The 27,204-nt window shown below is 45.1% G+C and overlaps 2 protein-coding genes across 3 annotated transcripts; both read right to left on the reverse strand.

Moving 5' to 3' along the window:
- Positions 1-953: 953 nt before the first annotated feature.
- On the reverse strand, positions 954-11,437 carry FOXRED2 (FAD dependent oxidoreductase domain containing 2). 2 transcript variants are annotated; one of them, XM_033162370.1, is made up of 10 exons: positions 11,105-11,437; positions 10,545-10,594; positions 8,293-9,072; positions 7,727-7,978; positions 6,746-7,012; positions 6,392-6,558; positions 5,482-5,647; positions 4,055-4,296; positions 3,565-3,735; positions 954-3,178 (listed from the first exon to the last, which is right to left on the reverse strand). In XM_033162370.1, the coding sequence occupies exons 3-10, from the start codon at positions 8,817-8,819 to the stop codon at positions 2,916-2,918; spliced, it is 2,055 nt and encodes a 684-aa protein (XP_033018261.1). In that variant the 5' UTR covers positions 8,820-9,072; positions 10,545-10,594; positions 11,105-11,437; the 3' UTR covers positions 954-2,915. The 2 variants fall into 2 exon arrangements, with proteins under 2 accessions (XP_033018261.1, XP_033018260.1); XM_033162369.1 differs by lacking the exon at positions 10,545-10,594.
- A 2,772-nt stretch (positions 11,438-14,209) lies between these two features.
- Positions 14,210-26,998, reverse strand: EIF3D (eukaryotic translation initiation factor 3 subunit D). Its single transcript, XM_033161852.1, has 15 exons — positions 26,898-26,998; positions 24,146-24,279; positions 23,223-23,268; positions 21,795-21,931; positions 20,819-20,904; positions 20,435-20,507; positions 20,213-20,325; positions 19,378-19,510; positions 18,285-18,432; positions 18,012-18,142; positions 17,517-17,602; positions 17,208-17,337; positions 16,694-16,836; positions 15,423-15,703; positions 14,210-14,351 (listed from the first exon to the last, which is right to left on the reverse strand). Exons 2-15 carry the CDS (start codon positions 24,266-24,268, stop codon positions 14,338-14,340), a joined length of 1,644 nt encoding a protein of 547 aa, XP_033017743.1. The 5' UTR covers positions 24,269-24,279; positions 26,898-26,998; the 3' UTR covers positions 14,210-14,337.
- Between the last annotated feature and the right edge of the window lie 206 nt (positions 26,999-27,204).

Raw genomic sequence — 27,204 nt, forward strand, 5'->3', positions numbered from 1 at the left:
AAAAATACTGTTCTGAAAAAATGAACATATAAAAAAGAAACTGCAACTTTCCCAGTCTGCCACAGGACTACTAAGTTCTGTGCAAATAATCTGAATGTGACCTAGGCACTGGCAGCAGAGTAATGGGGTGCCGAGCTACTCACGTATATTCTAGCCTAGCAAACAGCAGGGGCATAGTCTCTGTGGAGCAGTAGCAAAGCCCATCCTCTCTGAAGAATGTCTTGCAAAATCACTGATTTTGGTAAACTCTGGCTTTGGCTGGTGAAGCAATACTGTTGCAATCTCCAGCCCTAACCCCTGACACATTTGTATTAATTTGAGCCTCGGCCATGCTGAAACTGTGTTCTGGGTTGAGACAACTGTACTGATTACACTTAGGAAACAGCAGCAAAACCTGGAAGAAGATTGGGGGCAGTATTCAACTCTGAAATGAATAAACATGACAGTGGAATAGACTACCTTGGAAGGCCAATGGATGAGAGTCCATCGACGTTTTGAAAAAGAGGTTGGATAGCCATCTGTCAGGGATTCTTTAGCTGTGATTCCTGCGCTGCAGTGGGTTGGACTAGATGACTTTGGGGGGCCCTTCCAACTCTACAATGATTTTAAGTCAATTAATTTCAATGAGTCTACTCTGAGTCAAGCTTAGTTGACTACCACCAATCTGAGTACCTTGTTAAGGATGATGAATGAAACACTGAAGAGGAATAGAGGTACAGTGGTGCCTCGCAAGACGAAATTAATTCGTTCTGCAAGTCGTTTTGTATTGCGAAACTTTCGTCTTGCGAAGCACGGTTTCCCATAGGAATGCATTGAAATTAAATTCCCATAGGAATGCATTGAAATTTTCGTCTTGCGAAGCATGACTATAGAAAAATTCGTCTTGTGAGTCACCTAAAAAATCACAAAACCCTTTCGTCTAGCGAGTTTTTCATTGTGCGAGGCATTCGCCTTGCGAGGTACCACTGTAGCTTGATAGTGGCATACTCTCAAGCAAGAAAGTTCTGCAGGTTTCTGGTGTGGCCTCAGGTTGAACTGAACAAAGGCGATCCCTTCTCTTGATACTGCATCTGTCTTTCACCCCAAGACACACAGAGAAAAGGGTGACAGAAAAACGACCCCTTCCTAAAGCATTTTTTTTAAATAGAAAAACACCAGTTAAAGGCAACACATATACTGTCAATAGGTTCTTTGGAGTAATTACAGGAATATAAGAGGAGGGAGAGAATAAGGCTGTATATACTGAGTCTGCACTATCTTTTAGATACGGAATTCAAATCTCCCAGTATGACAGAGTTGTATGATCATCATCATATGCACCAACTTAGCCGGAGGCCCCCAAGTGCAAAAGTCCTAGAAAAGTATTAAGATATAGTTTTTAGCACTACATGTGCCAATGGGAGCTTGTTCCCCTTCTCCTCTAATGCAGCCTGGTGGAAGCATTTTGCCAGTGTTTGTTTCCAGTTTTGCAGAATCCTGGCTCGTTATGAATGAACTAGATATCCTGGTTTAGGAACAATTTATTGTCAGTTTCAAAAACAAGCCAACTTCAAACTACAGGCCAAGAAGCCAGCTTCTTTATCCAGTTTGTTTTAAACCAGGATCTCTGATTTTAAAGAGTCATTGAAGAGACAGAAAAAAAAGTGATGCCTTTGGGCTCAGAGATTGTCTGCATGCAAAACATGTGCAGCTACTGTGCCGCGGGTCCTTCCCTTCCATGTGCCCTAACCCTGTAAGTTCATCCTGACAAGTTCTAAATTTGCAGCAGCATTTTGGTGAGGCATGGGACCCCTTTTCATTTCAATTCTCCAGACGAAATGATGGCGAGAAATGAGGTTTAAGTATTTATAGATAAAGCAAGAGGGCTAAAGTGTATCCCTGCCAAAGAGCATCAGTTGCTGGAAAGGTGTCCCCCCCAGGAAGCACAAGTGCCATGATTGTGGCAGGAAGGCTATTCTGTCCATCTGCTAAAGAGCAAGGGAATATAGATAAGGGAATATAGATAAGAGACAGACTCTTTCCAGTTTGGTCTGCTGGAAGTGTGTAGGGGTGCAATAAAGTGCAGATAGTTTTCCTACCTACTCCTGCATTTTTTTTAAAAAAATAGGTTATTACAAATACAATCACAATAGAAAATAAAAATTCATCACAACTGAACTGAATTAAGGAAACTTTCTAACTGGGTGTAGTGCAAACAGGAGAGATATTTTGTTAAGAGTGCAGGAATTCCCCTTCCTTTCAAGAGCAAGCTGGTACACAAGAATGCCCGTTCTACAGAACAAGTTGATGACTGTGGCAGCAGTGCATTTTGTCAAACATGGAACAAAGGGATCCAGGTCTAGCTGCTCATCCTTAGCAGAGTATTGAGACATCCCCCTTCTTTCCTGGATACAATAATATTTCCCTGCATTGGACATTAGCAGCATTCCTTTAGCCAATACTACCAAACCGATTGTAAAGTCATGCACATACAAAATCTGCAAGGATATGCAAGGACAAAATAACACATAGCATCCATAACCAACGACTTCTGCTGTGGATCACCACAAAACATGCAGTCAGGAATAATATTTCGTGGCAAGTCATCTGTGCAATCCCCTTTTCTCCCTTGCAACAAGCTAGAGACTGGCCCCTACAGCAGAAATGCAACACAATCAGCAGGCTACAACAGTGAACAGGAATGACAGGATGCATCAGCATTACCCAGTTTCAGCCCTCACTTATCCTGTAAAGGACTCTGCTCTTCATAAATAACAACAGATCTACACAAGTCTTTGGCAAGTCATGGTCCCCCATAAAGGAATGGGCAGGAATCCAAGTCAAGTATATGTAGTGGAAGCTGGAGCCCCAGGAGAGGTCTATGTCATGGTACCGTGACCACAATCCTTGTGGTTCCTGATGCAGTCTAAGGAAGGCTAAAGTTCATCCTTGGTGCTTATGAGATGCTGCAGCTGGTGGTTTGGTATCATGTGATCTTCCAACAGCGGGCCATGTGACTGTGTTCTGCCAGTTTCCCGCTCATCTGGGGAGTCCACAGCAGTGTAGTCTTCAAGCAGTCCTGCTTCTACTCCATGACGACTAAGCCTCTCATTACCCATGAGCCCTTGCATTTTCATGTATCCCTGCTGGCAGAAGGGAGGCAATTTCTGACGCGTGAGGGCGAACAGGAAGCACGACTCTAAACAAAAGGGGGGAAATGTTCCACATTAACATCCTTATGAGTGTTACCATCCTTATGAACTTTTAAATTAAAAAAATTCCAGCCTGAACCTACAAATCAAAGAGATTGGTAATATGAATATTTTCCACCAACATCGATTAAATTTCTCTATTTAGCTTACAAGTTGGGGCAGGGGGAGTTTGGTGGCTACTTGTATGTAACTCACTTCCTAAGCAGAAAACACTAGAGGCTAAATGGCTTAGGGGAAGGAGCTGTAGCTCAGTGGTAAGAGAAGACACCAGATTCAAACCCTGATATTTCCTCAGTTGTTAACTGGCTCCCCTCCACCTCCCCCCTTTTTTGCCTTGCCCCACTACACAGTGGTTTCCAGCCAACCAGGTTACCTGCATAGAATCTGCGCAGGTCAGTTTCCAAGCAATTCTCCAAGAACCGTCTCAGCGGGAGAATGTGGGCATTTGGAGCGGTCCAGTCTGTCAAAAAGTCCTCCACAATGTGATGGATAGCATCTGGACGGGGCAAGGGCCAGTCTGGTGGGCAGAGCCTCATCTCACGCTCTGTTGGGAGAGTCGTTGGGAGTGCCAAACATAAAAGTACATTCAGGATAAAGAATCAAGGGCGAGTAGGCAGGACAGGAGGAATGGAAACAGCTAACCAAAGAGGAAAGACGCAATGGAGGCATCACTTCAAAAGGCAGCAGGAAAGAACTGAAGGAGATGGGGCTGGGGTTTGGGGTGGATCATTGTGGGCCAGATGTTTCCCAAGCCTGACTCAAGGTTTCTAACATTCCCCCCCCCCAAAAAAAAATGGTTAGAGAAGCACAACAATGAAAAGCAGGAATGCTTGCAGGAAGAACCAAAAACCCACGTTGCTTACCAGTAGGGAGGCGTTTGTAGTAATAAATGACAGGATGCAGGAAATTGGACTGCCAAGCATGGCGTGCTTCACCCACAGCGCGGTTGTAATAGAAGACGTCCTTGTCAGGCCCAGAAAAGTTCTTCCCATACTCCATCATGACGACAAAAAGCCCATTCTGAACTTTTTTCCCCGTGCGCCATTCCAGGTCTTGCAGGACCCCAACCGGATACTCCTCCAGGTACTCAAATTCTGTGGCATTCCTAGGCACAACCAGAACAAATAGTCTTGGTCTCACTTAGCAGAACATGCAGGTGCTGGTGGGCTCAGAGGACTAGATAAGACTGCCCTCTCCCTCCCAGGAATACTGGCTTCACAGCTTGCTGGTGGTCTTAGACCTCGCTTTACTCTTAGCAATGGCTACTAGCCAATGACTACTATGCTGGCTTCTGGATCCCAGTTGATGGAAACCACAGGAGGGGAGAGTGCTCTTGTGCTCCAATCCTGCTTATGGTTTCCCCACAAGAATCTGGTTGGCCACTGGGGGAACAGGATGCTGGTCCAGATCGACCACTGGTGTGATCCAGGAAGTTCTTCTTGTGTTCTTATTCTAGGATTGTCTAGAAGGCTGGTACACCATGCCCTCTGCTGGAAGAGAGATCTGAATAATTTCATTCATGCCTTAGTGACCAAGTGAGGCTGCCTATGTGAAAGGGTTGTACCTCTGGCAGAGCACATGAAAACTCAAGGTAAGGCTGGCAAGGAGTCCTGCCTGACACCTTGGCGAGCCACTGCCAGTCAGGGCGGGTAGTACTGAGTAGACAAGACAGTCTGACTCAAGGCCACGGTAAAAGATTGCTTGAAAAGCTGCAGCTGCTACCATCCTATTCATGTTGGGTAGGAGTTGGCACAGTCATATTACACCTGCTCTAAAACACCTACTTGGCCCAATTCCAGGGGCTGGCTTAGTCCTATGCTGTCTGGGTCCCTGGTACTGCAAGGACCTGCCTATTCCAAATGAACTACCCTGAAATGCAGGGATGGGAAACCCCTGGTTCTCCAGATGTTGCTGGATCACAACTCCCATCTTCCACTGACTATGCTGGCTGGGCTTGATGGGAGCTAGAGTTCAAGAACCTCTGGAAGGCATCAAATTGGCTGCTTCTGGGTTAAGAACAGCCAAGGCAGCCCTGCTTCAGGTCCCATCCATCACACCCAGAGGTCAGACTGGCCCCCACAAGAAGGATGGACCTTCTTGACTGCTATGCCAGAGCTTCAGAACACTATTTCATGGGGTGTGTGTTTGGCTCCCTCCCTCCTGGATTCCTGGAATGTCTTGAGGCTGCAAAGCAAGGAATGGAAGAGGGAATTGAATCGTGCTGCAAGGATATATTTCTAGGGGCCACAGCCTTCAAAGGAAGGAAACGAAGGGAGCATTACTCACTCACTCTTTTAGCAGAATGACATCCGCTAGCACACTGAACATCTGATAGAGCCCAGACGCCTCATTCACTCGCTTGACAATGGCATTCGTTAGCTGCATAATGGGGTAGAGGGAGGATGGCCAGGGGACTCCGTGGTGACGGACTTCTAATAAACGGTGAACTATGCGAGCTGCAAGAGGTGGGGGGGGGGAGAGAGATTACTTTAAAATGTATTTACAAGCTAAGCAGGAAGGAGGACTTAAAATGCTGGTTACTCTTCAACCCCAATATAAAGAGGTAAAGGCCTCTCATCTTGTAATGATCTTCATGCAATGTCCTCTATTGCTCCAGAGACAGGTGAGAACTGTTAACATTGGAACGCAGACTGCATTAGTAGGTGGTGGGCTCTCCTTTGCTGGAGGTCTGTAAGCAGAGGCCACTTCTCAGGGATGCTGCAGTTGTAAGATTCCTGCACTGTGCAGGGGGTTGAATTTAAGGACTTCTAAGGTCCCTTCCAACTATAAAATTACACACACACACACCCCTCCACAAACTCCATATGCAGTTCCAATACATAATGAATTTTTCCAGCTCTAAAATTCTATAATCCTATGTTATTTCCTTTGATTTATAGTAGCATTTCTGTTGTTAGTACACTTTGGAAACAATGACATTCTGCATGTGTACTGGAATTGTTTTTAAGGCATTTTCATTGTTTTATTACTTGTGTGTTTGCTGACCTGGCCTCCTTTGGGAGAAAGGGCGGAATTATTAATTTCAATAATGAAGACAATAACAAGTGTTGCATTGTTCAATTCAGTTACCAAAACTAGTAATAATAAAAAGAAGAGAAACACACCATGCCAGAGCAGCTTCAGTGCTGGGCTGGCTGACGTTGGCTTTCTCCACAACCCACTCATGTCTCCAAGCTCACCTGTGTATCGGAACCCGTGAATGAAGCCTCCAGCAGATTTCCTGAAGTCAACTGAGTGGCTTGCGGTGCCCAGAACAAAAAGGCCCCGAGTGGCTTTGGCTTCGTAGCTGGGCTTGATCAGCGGATACTTCTTCTTACTGCCCTTGCCTTGCATCAGCCCCACAGACCTGTGTTTGGGTGGGGAAAGGGCAAATGGAGACAGTTGAAGCTGAAACAGAGTAAGGTTATGGGTGTGTCTGAAAGGATCTCACCCAAAGTCCAAACCAGAATTTTTCAGCTATGCCCCCTGCCCTGCCCCCAAACCCCCTGGTTTCATGCATCCTCCCTGTCACTTTGGGCCCAGGCCTATCTCACTTGTTGAATATGGAGAAGTCAAATTTCCAGCCGAGGCAGCCAATGGCGCGGTCGTAAGGTGCTCGAGTGGCAAAGTTGTCCAGCTCGTCCTGAGGGAGGAGGATGGAATCTGCTTCGCTGCTGTTGCTGTTCTCCAGGTAGAAGCGGAGGGTGATGTGCAGCTTTCCTTTCTTATCCTTGACGAGAACCAAGTCTTCCAAGTCACCTTCCAGAAGCCCGTCCAGGGACTTCAGCTGATACGTGTCCAGGAGGCCGTTGTTAACGGCTCTAAGGAAGGGAGCGTTTATTGGTTACATAAATTTAAAAATGTCTCCACGCTCAGAGAATTTCCAAGTGGAGTACAGATAACGGGAGCTGGGAATCCAAGAGTCGTAGGGTCCCAAGACAGATGGGATTTAGCGCTCTGCATGTCAACTGTGGAAATATCATTGCCAGCCGGCGTAGAGAACCTGGTATAAGGCAGTGAGGCATGCCTTCTCTGTAGTCATGTTCTGTATTGGTTTTAATAATGCTGGAGAGGAAGTCCAAAATTTGTTTGACAGCATTTATTGTGTGTTCTTTTGAGAACACAATGGAAAGGCAGTTAAGAAATGTAAGAGAACAGTGACTTGTAAAAGACCAAGGATAAACAGTGAGGAAAACGCATAATTGTTTTTACTCTTGTTTTTAACCTTTTTTTTGGGGGGGGGGGTAATCACTTTTAGTTCACATTTCAGAAAGTAGCCCATCTGTTCTGGACTACAACTCCCATCATCCATAGCCAGCACTGTGCTGACTAGGGCTGAAGGGAACTGTAGTCCAGACCAGCTGGAGAGCACCAGGTTAGGAAAGGCTGGCTGGCTTTGGAAGAATCCAAAGGGACCTAGCATGCTGGGCATTCCCCATGCCTCTCTTAAATGACGTTAAATGATGCTTTCCCCACAGCTTTTATGGCACCCCTGGATGTTTAGTAGTCACTTCTCATTGACAAAAGGTTCTTACCTCAAATCTCCAACATAGTGAGTGGCCCAGGAAAGGCGAACACGAGAGCGGCCCACCATGTGCACGAAATTGGTGACGCCCAAAATGTTCTCTGCTGTCTCAAAGGCAGAGTTTCCTCGGCCCAAGATCAGTACAGATTGGCCAATGAAGTCTTCTGGATCGATGGACACAGACTCATAGCCTTCGACGTATTCTGAACCAGGGAAGTTCACTTTGTTAGGAACCCACGTTCCCGTAGCTACCAGGAGGACACTGAAACATATAGTAAGGATTTCGATCAGGCTTGCTGAAGGCATAGCCAATCCAGAAGTTCTGTTCCAATTTCCAAAGCTATTGCAGGCTAGACAGCAGGGCTGGGGAAGCTGTGGCTCTCCATATGTCACTGGACTCCAATTCCCATCATTGCTGACACTGGCCATGTCATCTGGGGCTGATGGGAGTTGGAGTCCAACAAGATCTGGAGGGCCATAAGTTCTATAGGAAATTACACTTTCACAATCAAGTCCAATTGGAGCTGTGCCATGTGAACATTTCCCTCCTCTAATTGGGTTTTCTTCATGACTCACCTGCATTTATAGAACTGAGCATTCTGGTCAGTAAGGATGAAGAAATGGCCATTCCATGCCTTAATGTCCTTTTCCAGCATCACACGGGTGATGGATGTGTTGTAACGCACCTGGAGGTCTAGCATGGAAGCAAAGTCCCCCAGGTAATGCACCATGGCATCAGCATGCGGGAAAAAGTCCTTGGAGTAGTGTCGAAAGAGCAGCTGGCGGTTGTGGCTGAGTAGCGAGTTCCAGTCATGGCGAAGGTTGAACTCGCTGTTGGATTTGCCAGTGTAACGCTTGTTGACACTAATAAGCTTCCGGTGGCGTGGATACAGGGCAAAGAAGCCCCCAGGGGCATGGCTGCGTTCAAAGACCACATAGTCCCGGCCTGCATGTTGGAGGAAATATGCCATCTGCAAGCCCGCGGGGCCAGCCCCAATGACACAGTAGTCATGGTACAGGGCATCAGTAGCCCTGCAGGAGGCCAAACTGAAGGCAAAGATTAACAGAAGTTCTTGCACACACTTAAAATGAGATGGCATCATACTAGCGGCCGACAGGCTGAAATCTGTTCAAGGCACTTCTAAGAGCTGAAAAGACCCAAGTTAATATCAGTTCAATGAGAAGTCCCAAGGGTGCTTAATTATTTGGAACTAGGATGAAACATCATAAGCTCAGCTTTGTGTCTTGTCTCCTCTCCAAGGTGCTGCAGTCCAGACCACAAAGTGGGATATGCAAGCAGCCGCCGCCACATTGGTATCATCTGCTGAGGAACCATATTCCAGCCACAGATAGGAGCTGCAAGGGTGAGAAGATAGGCAAGTGTCCTATTTGAAAATCATTTCTGCTCCACGCCACTGCAAAGCATACTGCCCTGAAAGCTTACACATCCAAAGCAAAGTTTCACCCTTCTAGACCTGTTTTGTCAGGTCTTTGCTCACCAAATAGTTTTGTGCTGTGAGTGTTTGAGCGTGTGTTACACCTGCTGTTGTTTGACTCCAACCCCCATTAGCTCCATCCTATATGGCCCATGCTCAGGGATGACAGGAGTTGTAACTGTGGCAACATCTAGAGGGGCACAGGTTTCCCACCCCTCTTCTATAGGGATGTATCAGGACAGAAGGGGATGGTGACAAAGCTTGAGAACCACCCACAAAAGGGTGTTGAAATACATGTTACAAAATACTCTGGCATACTCTGATACACCTCACATATGGTATCTTTTGTGACACATGAATGCTACACATATGGCCTAGAGGCCTGCTACCTGGGCCCCTATGGAATATGTTGTTACCACATCAATCAGCTTTATTCCCTATCTGCATCCACTGTCATGTACATCAACCATTCCATCAGGCTGCAAGAGAGGGAGAGAGACGGGTCTGCAGGGCCTCTCCCTGGACTAGGCTGAAAGACAAGCAGTTTTTGGCTCCTCTCCACATTTTTCCATTTCTGCTGTTCGCTAAAAATCTCTGTAACTACCAGTGAGTGCATTCCTTTTTTTAAGTGCTGCCCTTTGCCACCATGTCCCTAGTTCCCATGGCAAGTTCTTTCTTTCTTTCTAGCTTTTTCTTTCATTTTGGTACTGCCAAGTGTAGAGATAGAATGGTATGTTCTCTTGTCACCATGTGTATTTCACAAGCCCATAACTTCACTTAAGTTTTGGGATAATGCCACACGTGACCCCCAGTAAAATGACCATTTACTAAGTTATTGCAGTATATGGTTGGTCAACCAGTTATCTGTGGGAATAATTTTCAGCAGGATGATACACAGAGTGGCCAGATGAAAACGACAACAGTGTTCCTGTTACTTTAATGAGTTGTGTGGTCCAAACATGGGGAACTGTTTTCCCTCCAGATGTTGCTGAACTACAACTCCCAAAATCATTGGCCAAGTTTGCGGAGGCTGATGGGAGTTGCAGTTCAGCAACATCTGGTGAACTGACGGGATCTGGTGACCGCAACGCAGATGTTGAAATTTCAGCTTACAAAATTGTTCATACGGGCACAAAAACTTGCTTTACATAACAGACAAGAGAACTCATCCTGATTCCATACTGGCTCAATTCCATCTACTCTTGAAGCAGCAACTGCTGGATGGCATTGAACCAGAGATCTTCCATCCTACCACTGAATGCTTGGTAAATCTGTATTTGCCATATAAATACCATTCTGAGCCTCGGAGGCTATCTTTTAAGAAGTGTGCGTACGTACGAATGACAGTGCATGAACGGAAAGCAAAAAAGGGCCATTTTCAACAGAACTTACGTTCGGCTTTTGCATTCACGTTGCAGATGCAGGAATGTTCATGCAACGCCCTGGAACAGATATGAAGGAAGAAGGAAGGCAGCAACATAATCCTTCTGCTGAAGTAGCGAACACATCATCCCTGGGAAACAGGAACACCCCTTATCCTGTTCGTGGAGCTCACTGCACTGCTTATTTCCCCTCAGGGAGAAGAGAAGTGCGCTAGCCAAGGAGGATTGGATATAAGCCTAAATGATAGGCCAATGGTTAAGGGACCTGCACATGTTACTGGGTTTCTACTCCCATCAGTCCTAGTCAGCACAGTTCATGGTCAGAGGTAATGTGAGCTGAAGCTAACTATCTCTGGAGGGGACCAGACCTAAACCTGGTGGAACTTAATCGTTTAGCAGCGACATGAACCAACCTCATGGAAATGGGGCTGAAGCTTTTCCTCCCCCAGTAACCTGGCGCGCCTCCCATAGGAGGCCAAAGGGAATAGCACCCAGTGACCATTTCCCTGCGCCCAATGGGATGCGGGGCGAGGCTTAGCGGCGTGTCTGGTGCGTGACGTGCTGACGTACCTGGAGCGTGCGGCCGAAGGGAGGAGGCGATCAGGTAGGTCTCAGTCTCGTGCGGCTGCCCGGCCGCAGCGGCGCGCGGCGGACCCTCGTCATAAGAGTGCGTGCTGCTCTAGTCCTCCAAGTAAGGGCCGGGCCTTAAAAGCTCGCAGCGAGATGCTGTGCCAGAGCGGCGACCCTCCTCGTTCTCTGCTCCTCTTTACCCAGTCAAACCCGCTCGCTCGTGGCGCCCAATCCGGGCAGATGTGCCACGTGACTCGGGCGTCTCTCGAAGCGCGCGACAAAGCTTTCCGCGCCGCCTTCATTGAGGCGCCGCTACAGCGATTTCCGGGTCACGTGCTGCAAGGGCGAAGCCGAATGGCGTCGCTTTTAAAGGGACAGACGCCAAAATATCAAATGCGCTCCCCTCCCGCCACAAAATAAAACCAAAACGACGAAAGAGGCCCGTGGCACCAAAGATACGAACATATGTTCCTTTTGGCCCTTTATATTAAGCTCACGGTGCTGTCGTGGCATCCTAAAAGATTGACACATGTATTCTGCTGCAAGAGACTTAATACAACATCTCCTCTGGAGTGCTATACACCACCTACTTAAAGTAGGGGCCTTTCTTCAAGGTAAGTGTCTAGGATTCCAGCCTTTGGTATTTGGTCATTCACATACTTTATAATTTAGTCCCTGGCAGTATCCTTTTAGAATGTACAACTGACTTGTTTCTAGTGTTTAGGTGCTTTAGCTCCCAGTAAGAGGGTAGTAGTCAGAACTGACCTCAAAATTGTATTTCCAAACCATGGATTTAGGAAAAAAGAAAACGATGTAAACCATGGGGCCAAAAAGCGATGAATTAAAATAGGTCCAGATGCAGAAAGCCTGTTTGTGGCCATTTCTTCTATGCAAAACTCATGTTAGGTCATTCATCTGATACAGCAGACTGGTCGTTACTCCCCTCTCTGGCAATAAAATCCTATGCTGCTTCTTTCCATCCCCATAGCCTCGCTATGGCATTGCCATTGTTTTCATGTCCCAACTTCTTCATACCAACTCTTACGAGCCCATTCCCCATCCTCAGAGCTGAGAGAGCGCAATTCAGTGTTGGAAACCCCATTCAAGCACCCAATCTGTATTTAGTACTGTATAGGTGACCGAGGCACAATCTCTTATTCTCAGGTGTATCTTTAATATGGAGATAAAAATGTATATGTGAAAGCCTAAGGATACAAACCCCAGAAACCTGAGCAATTGGCTGCTGCCATTTTCATTCCTACTTTCCAAAGTAGGAAGTTCAGGCCATTCTTTTGTGAGTTGTTGCTCTTAGTGTGATTTTGTGCATGTTTAGCGCGGCTTACTACAAAGTAAGCATGCACAACGTTGCAGTCTTTGGGTCACAAGGCAGTAAACAAAAAACAACTTCCCTTGCTGCTAAAGCAGGAAATACTGCACCCACCAGTGGTGCATTGCTAAAAAGGCAGTGCTGAGGCAATTACATTTGATTGGCAGGTGAAATGACTGGCTGTTTATTACTTGGGAAGCATTTTGGGGATCCAAGATGCTAATCAGCTATGATCTGCTGCAGCAGGTAGCTATAACCTCCTGACAATAAAAGAACACCCAGTTCTTTCAAGGAAACCTTGGTCTTTACACGTTCACCTCTCTGCAGCAGTTGGAAAAGAGATTAAGTCCACGTGGGAGCTGTTGGAATATGATTAGAGAAAACCCTGCAGTACCCTCATCTAGCCAGGTCTGTTTGCCAAGGCCATTGAGCATCATAGAGGTTCAAGCAATCACCCCCTTTGGCACTGCAGCACAAACATTCATTCATTTGACAGAGAGCTGGTTCTTGCACATGGCTTCAATTCAAGTCACACTTTAGGCTGTGGAAGATTACAAGTGGTATCAATTGAATTATAACTTTTAATAGTTGCTGCATTTAAAAGGGCTTTGAAAATCTACCTGTTCCAAATGACTTTTAATGGAGAGATGGGGAGAGAGAGAGAGTTATAGTCATAGTCAGGGAGGATTTGTAGCTCAATGGAAGAGCATGTTTTGTATGAAAAAGGTCCCAGGTTCCAATCCCCAGCTTCTTTAGGGGCTGGGAATGTCTCCTGCCAGAAACCCTGGAGAGCCACTGCCAGTCAATATATACAATACTGAGCTAGATGGGCGACTCTGCATGGGGCTGCTTTCTATGCAATGCTGCTGTTTTAATAACATCTCTGAATTTTTTTATACGGGTTGAATGAATAATGTGGTTTCTTGCATTTTTTGAACTTTTAAAGTTGTTGGGGTGGGTTTTTTGCCTTTATTTTGTTCACCAGCTTGGTAAGTAAGGCAAAATATTATTTTGCATTTCAACCCACATTCTCAAAAGAAGCACAGAGGAAGAGATTGTGCCTAATTCCTCAACTAGATAGGGCAGAAGTAGCCGCCAATGGTATAAATTATTTCTTCTTTTGACGAGTCTTTAGTGTGAATGCCACTAAAAGCAAATAGGTTCTTATGATTCTCTGAACTGAAGATCTGAGCCAGTAGTTTCAACATCATTTTCATTACATTGTTCCAGCTAGCCTGCCATCAAGCTTGTGCACATTCCTATACTATCCCACTTCTCAACCTTTGTATAGCACAGTTAAAAAAATAGGTTTTAAAGCTTTGCAACAGTGAGAAGAGTTACAAATTACTTGTGCTTGCCTAAGAGCCAATTTACACATAGAGAAGAATCCCATGATACAGCTTTTCCTAGAGCCATGCCATTTCAAGACTGCTTGCTTCTGAATGTTTCTTTAGTTTGAATAATTTCCCATTAGCAGTGGGGACTCCCTGCACATGGAAAACAATAAGGGCAGAGAGAATGATTCCAGCCTAGGTTTCTATATGGCATGCTAGTTTTCTATACTCTCTCGAATTCCCCCATAAGTGACTATTGAAACATTTATTTCCACACTTGCAGAGTGAAGTTGTTCAGTCCAGGGGACACTGGATCAGATGATTCTGCTACACATCAGCCTTAAAGTGGAAAAGGCTGATCAGGTAATCATAAAATATTTTCTTTTCCAAATTTGTTTAGGGGCAATCTCACTACACATATTAATTATACAAAAGTGATAACGCTTTAAGATTATTATTTTTTATTCCTTAGGTTCTAAGTATATGAGATTCAATTTTGATCCATCCACCAAGAACAAAGATGTTGGCTGTGCCTTCAAGCTGCAGTTGCTGCTGCTGTCTGGCTGCAATGTTCAACTCTCTTCCTCTGAAAAACAAACAGAAGTTTCAATGGAGCATTTGCTGCCATCCCAAGCAAAAGCAAACACCACAGAACAAATAAGCATGGCCACAACATCTGCTCTCCTTTCCACACGTAATACCAAATGCTGGTTCAAGTACACCCAGATGATACACTTTTATGAATAATAGAAAGCCTTATTAAGCAGGATGCAGCCAATCCTTAGCTGATCTAAACTTTAGAGACAAAGTTAAGTATTGAACTCCAAGCAATGTTAAGAATTTGAAAGAGCTTGCTGGATCACAGTGACCAATCAGATACCTATGGCTTTGTAAAGAAAACCTGTGGTTTGTAGGCAAGAATAAGAAACTGACAATCTGTAATGTAGCCTTGTGTACAGCCACAGTTTGAAAGTAAGACAGAAAGCTGTATCCTAGGGAACATACAAAATCCATAAGCCGGTATTGGTCTCCCCAAAACAATCATGTCAACACTTTACCAATGTTAACCATATGCCATACTGAAATTCTGCTCAGATCCACATTATATCACTCCTGTGGCATGTACTACTGGTCACCATCTTATTTGTAGTTATGATACAAACGAGATGGCAACTAGCAAAGTGACACAGAGAGAAATAGGCTGGTGCATAGACAGCATGCTACAGAATCCTGCAACGCTGCATGCAAATTCTGCCCATTTTGGTTCTACTCACTGTTGGCTCTGACTGATTTTTCCTATGAGTTAATGGCCCCATATACACCTGACCTATGGGCTTGACACATCATAGCAGCCCTTCCCAACCTGGTGCCTCCCCTGATGTTTTGGATTACAGCCCCTATTGGCTTCAGTCAGCAGAGCTGTGCTGGATGGGGCGGATGGGAGCTGTTGTCCAATGTGTCTGGAGGGCTCCAAGTTGAGGGAAAGCTGCACTGCACTCTCCTGTGGCTGTATCTGGACGAAACGATCACAGATTGCAGAAGAATGAAAGCTGTCCTCTCAGCACACAAGCTTCTTCCAATGTAAGCAGTTGCAAGACCAGAAACTTGTCATTTCAGGCACAGGCTTAGCTAGAAGGCATATGAAACCATTTATTACCTTCCTCTTCTTCCTCTTCATCGTCGTCATCATCATCTTCATCAGAGCTGAAAGTGCCATCAGGCAGGCTGTAGATACGGATGACTTGCTTGTTGGGGTCTTTCAAGATGAGGTACTTGCCCTCATCCAGTTTCATGCAGATGTCAATGACACAGCGCAGGATGCCCCAGGCATTTTCCATGCTTAGATTAATTTGGCTGGCAAATTCATTAGGTTTGAACTGCTGGGTGCCCAGGATCACATGGCGTGCAGAGTCTTTCACATGGTACCGAGAAACATACCTGACAAGAAGGGAGAAAGAATACTTAGAAGGTGCAATGCTGTAAGTCCAGCTCAGCAGCTACAGTAGGACTACAAAAGAACAGCAGGCTAAACAATTGAAGTAAGATGACTGGTGTGGTGCAGTGGTTAAAGAGACTGAGCTACAAATCAGGGTTTGAATCTTGCCTCTGAGCTCACTAGGTGACCTCCCCTTAGTAAAGTTGCTCTTGGTCTTCCTGCCTGACTTGCCTTACAGCAGTTTAGTCCTGCTGGCCACATGACCTGGAAAGCTGTCTGTGGACAAACGCCAGCTCCCTCGGCCTGAAAGTGAGATGAGTGCCACAATCCTATAGTCGCCTTTGACTGGACTTAACCGTCCTGGGGTCCTTTACCGGGTTGTTATAAGGATTATGACAAGAAAATGCACGCATGCTCTTGACAAATGTTAAATATTATTAACGTGTTAGAGACCCATCTCAGTAATTTTTAATCCAGACAAAGAACCTGTGTTAGCCCCTTCCAAGAGGTAAAAGACCCACTTAGCCCAGGAGTTAAGACGGAGGCGGAGGTTGAATCTCCACACACATAGAAACCATTCTGAAATGCTTTTAAAAAAAAGCGTTTTTAACAATACCGGTACATTAAATTTTCCGTACGGCTCACCATCGCCATCTAGTGTCGCATTGTATATTGCACTTAAAACGTTTTATTTGCAGCTGTATAGCTGAGTCCGGACAAGGGCCAGCTATATCCCAAACTATTAGCAGAGAATTCTAAATGATGAGGTCCTGGCCACGTTTTAGAGCTGGGAATATTTAGAGTTTAGAATAAATGTTTAAAATATTTATTATAGGCCACCTCTCAAAGAAGTGAACAATGTAAACATATCAGTAAAATGTCACAATGTATTAAAATTTAACCCTGAAGAGCTGGCTTCTCCCCTCAAAGCTTATTTCCTTCTTGTAGTAACCCCAACAAACCAAAAACCTATCCACACTATTTTGTCTCACCCCAGTTTAAGATACTCTGATCCAGCCAGCAGTGCACAACATGTCCAGCGAGCAAGTTTGTAGCTGTTGTTTTTTAGCTCAGTGGCAATCACAGCTCCTCTCTGGGAGTCCAGTTTCTGGCGCCAGTCCACTCCATTACAATGCTAAAGAAATTAAGAAAGGATTAGGGTTGTACACAGCATCAATTATGGCACACTGTGCCAAGTCGGGATCTGGCTACGAAGTTGAAAGTTTCATGCAACTGTTTTCAAAATTATTTGTAATGCTGGAAAGGAGGAACCCACTCCTACCTAATGTGACAGAAATTAAATTAGTGAGGACCTACAGATCTTTCTCCAGCATTGACCAAGGAATCAAGAAGTCAATGACTCTCTTGAATTGGATGGGGTAAGGGAGAGGGAATTCCAAGGCTATTACAGGTAATCAAGAGTAAACTATGCCACAGTTAAAGAGACAGGCCAGCGGAAACAAATTATGTCCACACAGAAGAGCCTACATATCTGTTTTTCCTTACCCTTGAATCCCATTCATTCAGTGTTTTTGTGTTGATGAAAGATACTTCTCCATTGGCTCCAGTCATCACTCCATCGTGTTCACAGCGTACAATCAGATCTATGTCGTCTCCCAGCTTCCACCTCCGGTACCTACAACCAAAAATGCTTGTCAGCAATCTTGTAACAAAAGATTCACATAAGCACAGTATATACAGGCGGCAGCAATGGGAATTTTCATGAAAGCTGCAACAAGTCTGCAAACCACACCTCAAGGTACTGTGAACTCCCAAGGTGTCAGAATTCCTCATGTGTCAGAAGCAACAACTTACCGGTATGCAACGGAAGCCACTTCATTCTTATCCATATCATCTTCCACAAATGGATTGGGATTGGGAAATGTGTATTTTTCTTTCCCCTGTAAAGACACACACATGCAAAAACTTTTGTCAATGACATCCAATTACATGGTCAGGAGAGTCATGGCTGCCTCAAGACATGGGAAGCTTCCAGTGCTCTGGTTTGAGAAACATTAGCCACTGTCTTGGTACCAAGCCCTTCCTTGAATTTTTCAAAAACATGGCTTTGATGTGGTATCCTGTTTACTAGCAACACACTTCCCCCACCAGGAGTATTCTGTGGAACCCCCCAACAGCCATACAACTCTATCTGGAGGCCCTGTAAAACAGAAAGTAGATGGATGTTATCTTCTTTCTGCTTGCTGAGACAGATCACTTCCTCATCAGCAGGAAGTTCTAAGTGACCCAAGCCAATTTCTTTCTGAAATTCTCTGCAGAGGTAAAATCCATTACCTCTTTCAATCTTACCATTCTCAGACACTGCTGGGAGAAGTTGTGGTTGATGTAGGTGGCTTCCATAGCAAGGTTGCGGGGTGAATTGAAGGAGTTGCCCTCGTCCTGTGGTGGTTCATTAGCAGTCTCACTAACAGTCAGGAGGTCTGAGGATATAGCCAAACATAAATGTAAGTTCAAAGGGTTGCCCCAAGAGATAACCCTAACAGCTTCACTTCCCCAAGTACTCCATTCCTAGCCACCACCTGTCCTCCTTCAGTTTTGTACTGTATATACAAAAACACTTACCAAAATCAGAATTGTCCCTCTTGTCAAAGAAGAGTTTGGATCCAACTCTTTGGACAATGATGTCCCAGGAATATACAGAACGAGTGCAAGCCATGAGGGTAGCTAGGATGGCATCTGTAGCAAATACATTCCCCTGAGTCTTGGCCAACTGTGCATAAAGAAAAGTCACATGGATGAGAACAGGAATCATTGCACAAGCAAACTAATATAGGCTGTACTGCCCTCCAAAGTTGTATCTGTAGCATTATTTGCTCTCTGAGGCACAGGGGTAGCTCCCATTAACTTCTGCCAGCATGGCCAGTTGCCAAGGTTGATAGGAAATGTACCCCAACAGAATCTGGAGAGCCACAGGTTCCCCATCCCTGCTGTAGAAGATGTTCTAGATTACCAATGGCATTTGCACCCCATTCTCCAGCAATTAAAATCCAAGGGGAGGCAGACAGGGGAGTCCCAATGAATGCAAGGATGAGATCTGGTCTCCTGCATGTCAATTCCATCATTAAGCCAAAAACTTACTCCCCTCAAAGTTAAGAACTTTGGTAGATGAGCTGGGCAGAAACATAAGAAATAAAACACTTCCACTTGCTTCATTTATTATTTAGCTGGGTTTTGTCCTAGCATATCTCCAAGCTTCACAGCAAATTGCAAAACATATAAAGCCTCTCTGAAAACTCTCACATCCAACCCATTATCTCCACCACCCCAAGTACAATAAATAGGAAACTCCTCAATACTAAGAACTAGCTCAGAGAAATGTCCTGCATTTGGAAGATGCTCTGACTTGGGCTTTAAGGAGTCTCCAGAAAAGGGAATTCCACTGTGTGCCAAAGCTATGAAGACCCCCTTCCCCCCCCCCTGCTCTTTGCAGTCAACAGGACACACCCTTCTCTAGTCCAGTATGTCCGACTGCAATTTCTAGTTTCAGACTTACTAAGCAACATTTCATTAGACTCACCTGCCTTGCCCAGTGCAGTACCATTTTTAAGGACTTAGTAAGAAAGGTATCTTAAGTTACAAGCAAGCGAGCCCTCCCCTTTTAAACTGAAGTACTGCAACAGCCATGTATAGGACAAACTACAGAGGCATATTATACCTTGCGAATGACTGGATCATCGGTGGTAGTTACGGTATGGAAGATGCGCTTGATACTACGAAGGGTCTTTTCATTTCTTGTGGTAATGCGGTCAAAGGCTTTGTCATAGTATTCCAGGGCCCCACAGCACTCTCTGCAGGTACAAAAGAAAGGATGATCATGATTTGTTCTCTCAAGAACAAAGGATAATAAAAAGTGGACTAATGGGTTCGGAAATACTCATGAAAAAGAAACCCAAGAGTTATTAAGATCCCATGGCACCTTTAAGGTTCTATGCCTCTGCTTTGACCCATCAACCTCTATAAGCAGCAACGTCACATTTTAAAGTATCCTTCCCTAAATGATGCCCTCCAGATATTTTGGAGGACAACTCTGATCACCCCTGACCACTCTCTGTACTAGCTAATAGGATCTGGAGTCAAACACAGTAGATGGCACTAGGTCAGGGAAGCTGCCCAGAGTGGCTGGGGCAATCCAGTCAGATAAGGGAGTCATGTGCATCCTTGCCATGGAATTTGAGCTTTAAACCAGATTCATTGGCAAGCTCCAGATCCTAAAAACCAGTCATATATACCTGCTCATACTGAAGGTCAGGGATAATTCAGGCCTCGTTCATTTTATGTCCAGTTGTCTGTACTCAGAAAGTCAACAAAAAGTTATAATGCTCAGCAAGACAATAATTCTGGTTAAGGCTGCCCTGACATCTAATCACAGTTTGTGTCTTGGATCAAGAGATAAGCTTATTAGTTAAACTACTTGGAGGCTGTTTTTTTCCTTCTAAAAATATATATACATATTTTTGGCCCCAAACCTCCAGCTGTTTCAAAAGACTTACATGTCCTGAGGGTCTGACACCTCCAAATATCGCATCTTCATCAACCTAGGGAAATCCATTTCCTCCTTCACCTCCCAATCACTGCGAACTTCAACAGAGGAGTCACGGGGTTTCTGCCATGCAGATAGAAGAGACAACACATCAGTGTGTAAAATGGGAAAAGCTGAAAGGGTGAGGGGAAAGACAGTCGCAAGACAGGCAGCCAAAGAGAAACAAGTTTACCTGAGATTTTTGGTCCCATTTTTGTCTCACTCCAAACTGCTTCTGAAACTTCTTTTGGAGACGCAGTCTATCTCTGAAATGACAGAAAACTGATAGTCCCAAGAAGGCAAAGGAGCCTGCTGATCCCCAACCCTTTTTCCAGAGTAGAGAAACTAGAACATGAATGGTTTTCTGATCTCTTGGGTCAGAGTTGCTAAACAACCAATAAGTTAATGCCGTTTCACAATCCACGCAACAATAATAAAAATTTAAAATATGTGACAGCAGAGTCCGGGAAATTTAGTAAGCAATTTGCTTTTTCAATAGATTCAATCAGTTTGATGAAACTAGCTCTGCTGGACAATTGCTAAACTGCATGTTCTCCCACAAACACAGCAATCTTACCTCTCCTTCTGCTTGGCACTTTTAGGGAGAGTCTGCATGTTAAACTGAAGGATGTTCCGGCGGTCCTTATCTCTCCGGAGGTTCCTCTGAAAGGAAGCACTATTGTAAGCGAGACAGCATGGAATCAAAGGGCCTACCTAGCAAGCAATCCCGCAAAGGATTCCTGCCCAATATTCACTGTAATGCATGAGTTACACTAGGTGTGGGGAACCGGTGGCCCTTCCTTATGTGGCTGGACTCCAAGTCCCGTCAGCCCCAGCCAGTATGGCCAATGGTGAGGAGAGTTGTAGTTTAACATCTTGAGGACCATTCCAGTTCCTGGGATATGCTGTGAAAAGCACCACTAAGTGTTCCTGGGAGGCATAATAAGCTAGTGTGTCACCAAAACCTAAAAGGGGGGAATCACTACTTGATTGCCATACACAACAAAAAATGATTGCCATACACAACAAAAATGAAAAACAAGGAGTCTCAAACTTGCAACAGCTTGTTTGAAAAAGGTAGTTCTCAATGACTAGGGAATGGGAGGGGATTCATCTTCAAAATCCCATGAGACTGTCCATTAATGACAAGGATGGGGAACCTGTGCTCCCCATCTCCAATCTTTTTTTTTATTCCAGCTCCCAGCCAGCATGGTTAGTGATGATGGGAGCAGTAGTCTGCAGGTGACCAATCTTTGGCCCTCTAGGTATTACTAGACTACAACTCCTATCATACCTGACTATTGGGCAGGGGCAGCTGGGGTTGATGGGAGTTGTTCCAACTTGGGAGTGGAGACAGGACAGACAGGGGAGACATGTTAGCTACTAGGGTTATAGTACAACAAGGACAGGAGGACTGCAGGTTCCCCATACCAGATTAAGGGGAAGGTTGTCTGTTCCCTCCTCTATCTGTCTCTCTCCCCTCAAAGAGTATCAATTGGGACAGACTAGCTATATGGCTCAAGTCTAATCTCTTCAATCAAGCCACATCATACCTGTGCAAACCTCATGCGATTCCTCTGGTAAGCTGTCTTTTGTGTACGTGCCGTGTCCACTAGTTGGAAACTGGTTTCATCTTCCTCATGGAAATAAGCATACTGGCTTCCTCCACCAAACTGGGATGAATATTTATCTGGGAAGACAATTGTCTCAGTCACCATAAGAGTGCAAGACTGGAATTTCCTAGAAGACCAAGGACTAGAACCGTCCTATTTTCAAATAGGAGCTGAAGGAGAATTATCTTTGTGTAACTGCTAAGAACAACAGATGTGATACAGTTGTGCTCCTTTGCCCAATGGTAAATACCATGGCTGATCTCAAAACAAGATGGAGATTTCCTCTTGTAAAGCCCCCAAAAAGAAGTTCCACTACTGCTGTAATCAGTGCAGAAACACAATGTGCCCTAGTGTTCTGCTTATCTGTACCGTTGGATTTGCAACTGCACCAGTGATTGCATTACCAAATTTCAAAACTACTATTTGATACAGGCAGTGGAAATTTGTTTAGGAAGAGTAGGTCTTAATGTTGCAAGCCAGGGGTTACACAGTGTGGAGCCTATGGAATCACAGTATGCATGCCGAGTATCTCTTATGGGCACCCATGGACGAATCAATAAATAATCCCCTTAAAAATTCATAGTGGATTTTGTGAACTTGCCTCTTTTTCTGCCCTTTCAGATGTGGCAGCCATTTTGTGTTATGCCACACCCCAACAGCAGCCACTTTGTGACTGGTGCCAACTGCACTCTCTCAAAATTCCAAATGTGCCCACCAGCTCAAAAAGGTTGGCAACTCCTATAAGCAGTGAAGGAAACAGGAATGTGGAAAAGCTTATGTTCAATGCAATTCTGTCTTGTAATGAAATGCAGGAGAAACTATAAAGCACCTCTCCTGAAAGCTCAGCTTCAGTATTCTTATTGTATAGATAGTGGTCAAAAGACAACAATCCTGAAGGAGCGTTTCCACCCCCATCATTCTGCCAGGACACTGAGATCCAGCGCCGAGGGCCTTCTGGTGGTTCCCTCACTGCGAGAAGCGAAGTTACAGGGAACCAGGCAGAGGGCCTTCTCGGTAGTGGCGCCCACTCTGTGGAACACCCTCTCATCAGATGTCGAAGAAATAAACAACTATCAGACTTTTTGAAGACACCTGAAGGCAGCCCTGTTTAGGGAAGCTTTTAATATTTGATGAATCATTGTATTTTAATATTCTGCTGGAAGCCGCCCAGAGCGACTGGGGAAACCCAGCCAGATGGGCAGGGTATAAATAAATTATGATTATGATTATCTGCCCTAAGTCAATAACGAAGCCTCTTCAGCCAACAGGCATGTAATGCCAACTTCATAAACCGTGCTCAATGGCACCTTATTAACCTGATCTTCGATATGAAATATATCAAACAATAGCAATCACCATCATACTTACTCGTGTATCGCTTATCCTGATAAGTAGCTCCTGTCCAGTCTGCAACCTAGTCAAAATAAAAACAATGAGGAAATAAGGCTGCTTCATTCAAAGGATTTTCAACAGAATCTCAAAAATTGTTTCTCCAGCCAGCTAAGTTTCTGAGTGCACTCAAAATATTAAGACATCAAGATCTTTACTTGGGGGGAAATAATGAGCTGATGTACACATGACCCTGGCCAGTGTGTGTGTGTGTGTGTGTGTGTGTGTGTGTGTGTGCACTGTCCACAACTTAGCTGTAACATGCAGAATTGCTTATTTTGCAATCTGCTGGAATCCCATTGGAAAGTATCTCATGCTCTTGCTCAACAGTTGTGGGGATTGGTAGCCATGGAAGCCTAGACATTCTCTATATGATGGCAGCTACTCACCCTTACAGGGAATGCACTATGGCAAACAACACCTGCACCACCCATTACACTGCTACAATGCTCTAAAGGGCTAGGAAACTGGAATAGTCTTAAGACAATTATTAGCCAAATTTCCCCCCAGGTCCGGACCTGTATGCCTTAACACCATTCTGTGTCATGAAATACATTAGGTCAGAGCTTACCAATGATTCATGATTTAGATTCCCTTTTTAACCAGGCAATGTAATGTAAACCAACGCATCAAGCACTGAGATGAACTGTACATCTCAGCTATAAATTCTGTGAAGCCCAACAGGGACCAAAATGATGTTCCAAAAATTCACTCCCTAAAAGACTTAGGACAATTTCACTCATGGTGTTTTTGCCCTGTAAGTAGTACTGTAGGAATTGGGCTCCTGACGCACATGGTAAGAGTGCCTTTCAAAATCTAGCCCTTAAATGGAAAACATCAGCATAGACAATGTACAAAAGCAGTTAATAGAAATTTCTGTGCAAGGGTGCGTGAAGAAGTACCTTTCCCAGCCGATCTCCTTTGCTGAAGGGCTGATAAGGCATATCTTTGAACTGCTCTGGAACAGCACATGGACCCCATCCTGAGGGATTATCCTGGATCACGGGTGCCAGGAACTTTGCCATCTTCTATAATTCTAGTGAGAAAGGAGATGGGAAGGGAAAGAGAATAAGGGGATCAAGTAACTATAAAACAATAGTGCTTATTCAAATAGTAGGATCAGCTAATACAGTCAAACCTTGGTTGTCGAACATAATCCGTTCCGGAAGACCATTCGACTTCCGAAAACGTTCCAACATCCAAGGCGTGGCTTCCGATTGGTTGCAAGAGCTTCTTGCACTCAAGTGGAAGCCACATCGGACATTCAGGTTCCAAAAAATGTTCGAAAATGGAGCCGTTCGAGAACCGAGGTTTGACTGTACTTGTTTTTAAGGAAGCAAGACACACACAGTTTAAAAAAACAACAACTACCAGACTTTTAGAAGACATCTGAAGGCAGCCCTGTTTAGGGAGGCTTTTAATGTTTAATAGATTATTGTATTTTAATGTTCTGTTGAAAGCCGCCCAGAGTGGCTGGGGAAACCCAGCCAGATGGGCAGGGTATAAATGAATTATTATTATTATTAAAAGGCCAGGCCTTCCAGTCACATCCTTAAAATTACTGACACATACACACTGGGAATGAAGAACTGTACTGTTTTCCATTAACTCCCTTTGCTATTGAATGCTTTCTATAACGTAGATATAGAAAGGACAACTACTCCTGAGAATGACTCCTGATGGTGTTTCCTGCTTGGCAGGGGGTTGGACTGGATGGCCCTTGTGGTCTCTTCCAACTCTATGATTCTATGACATCAAAGTTGCCCTGTGGGGATGTGGGAAGCCAGGATCCAGACTACTAGCTAGATACAGTTCCCAACCTCTGGCTCAGCATATTGTTCAATCCAGGACTTGTTTAGCTCTCCGAGACAAACCATAGGACAAACCTTGGTTGCAGCTTGCAGTCAGACTTACGAGAGTTAAACCAAATGTCTGGACTTGAACAACATGCTAAGCCAAGTCATGGCTTAGCTCAGTACAGCAGCAGGATGACCAGTGGGCAACAAGCACCCACAACTTTCCTGTCAGAGCTTGCATGCCTTCACTAAGCCATGGTTTGACTTGGGAGTGACGTGTGGACCAGGCCATATTCTTGCACAAGAAAACTTTTAATTCTCAAGCTCTCTCCTTATAAAGTCCCCCTCCTCTGCATTTACACCCAATTGTATCAGGCATAATTCTTTTGAGAGAGCCAATCTGCAACCAGTTTTTCATCTTTGGATGTAGAGAGAGCATGGGTATAATTATATACAAATACAGCTAACAATCATTTGCTAATAAGGCACAACTATGGTGAAAACCATGCTGTCAGCACTTCATGAATGTTATTTATTCAATTTTTGTACCGCCGTTCATCCGTAGATCTCAGGGCAGTTCACAACATAAAAATACAAGATAAACATACAAAATGAATAATAAAAACAAGAACGAAAACACAAACCAATAAACCCCCTCCCCCACTCCCTTTATGAATATGTTGAGAACAGCTGTTATTTAAGCGAGAAGGTTGAAGGATGGAGTGTCTCATCCCTTCTCCACACCCAACATATAAAGAGGAAGTCTGATAAAGAATGGAAGTTTTCTCCTCCATGACCAACACAAAAGTGCAACTCCTAGTAATTTTTGTGGGCTTATTTACAAGCCAGCTAGGTGACATCTAGCCCAGCCTTTGCTAACCTGGTGCCCTCCAAACGTTTTGGCCTACAACAGGGGTAGGCAACCTAAGGCCCAGGGGCCGAATGCAGCCCAATCGCCTTCTCAATCCGGCTTGTGGACGGTCTGGGAATCAGCGTGTTTTTGCCTGAGTAGAATGTGTCCTTTTATTTAAAATGCACCTCTGGGTTATTTGTGGGGCACAGGAATTCGTTCATATTTTTTTTCAAAATATAGTCCAGCCCACCACATGGTCTGAGGGACGGTGGCGTACAACTCCCACAAGGCTCAGCCAGTATAGCTATCCTAAGTCGCACCAGCTATTCTAAAACTAGGTCAAACAGACCTGTACTATCAGTGCTCTCTACACACAGGCAGCAAGTGAATAATAATAGTAAAAACCTTGCTATTTCGAAAAAAAGTCTTTAAAGCCGTTTCAGTTATGATAAAGAGCCTAGTTTCTAGATACTAGAAACGCATGTCATTCTGCTTCCCCCGCTTCTAGACTGAGAGCTTCATGAAGTATTCAACTCTTTAGAAAGAGTGTGTGTGAGAGAGATGGAGAGAATAGATAAGGGGAGGGAGATCAGCCCTGAACAGAGCGTCTTGCTTGCAGGGCTCCTCGTGGGGTGAACCAAGCGGGGCAACCCACCCTTCCGCCCGCAGGCTTTTTTCCCCCCACCAAAGAGATCACAGCGGCAGAGATGGTCGCCAGCAACTAGGCCCGAGCCCTTCAACGGGGCAAAGCGTTCTCTAGGTATGATGAATGAAGGCAGGCGGTGCACGAAAGAGGCAACAGCCCCCACAATGAACCCAGCATCTGCTCGAAGGGGCCTGTTTCGAGGGCCCAAGGGAGGCGGAAGAAGGGCCCTTTCAGGCCCGCCCTGCATCCGGACACGGCGCAGACCAACGAAACGTGCTGAAGGCCGGGGCGGGGGAGAGAAAGATGCCGGCATCCTTCGTCGTCGAGGCTCCCGGACCAGCTCCGGACTCATCTCTCACCTGTACGGTCCACGGAAGGACCCGATGGCGACGGATTCGGCCTCGGTGGGGTGTCCAAGCTATGAAACGCGGCCCTCATAAGCACAGCAGTTTTGCAGCGGTCTCCCACTTCCGGTCCGGCTGCTCTGGTGTGGCGTCATCACGCCGCGACGCCAGAAACGCCGTAAAAGCGTAGAAGGGACTCGTTTGCCTTGCGGCTGGCAAGGGATCCGAGCGCTGTTTCCCCATAGTAGGCTAAGCGGATGTTCTGATGTGGCACAAGCTGTCGTGAGCTATAGAGCTCACTTCCTTAGATACGCGAAGTAGT

This window comes from Lacerta agilis, chromosome 10, assembly GCF_009819535.1.
Source record: "Lacerta agilis isolate rLacAgi1 chromosome 10, rLacAgi1.pri, whole genome shotgun sequence".
Classification (NCBI taxonomy): domain Eukaryota; kingdom Metazoa; phylum Chordata; class Lepidosauria; order Squamata; family Lacertidae; genus Lacerta; species Lacerta agilis.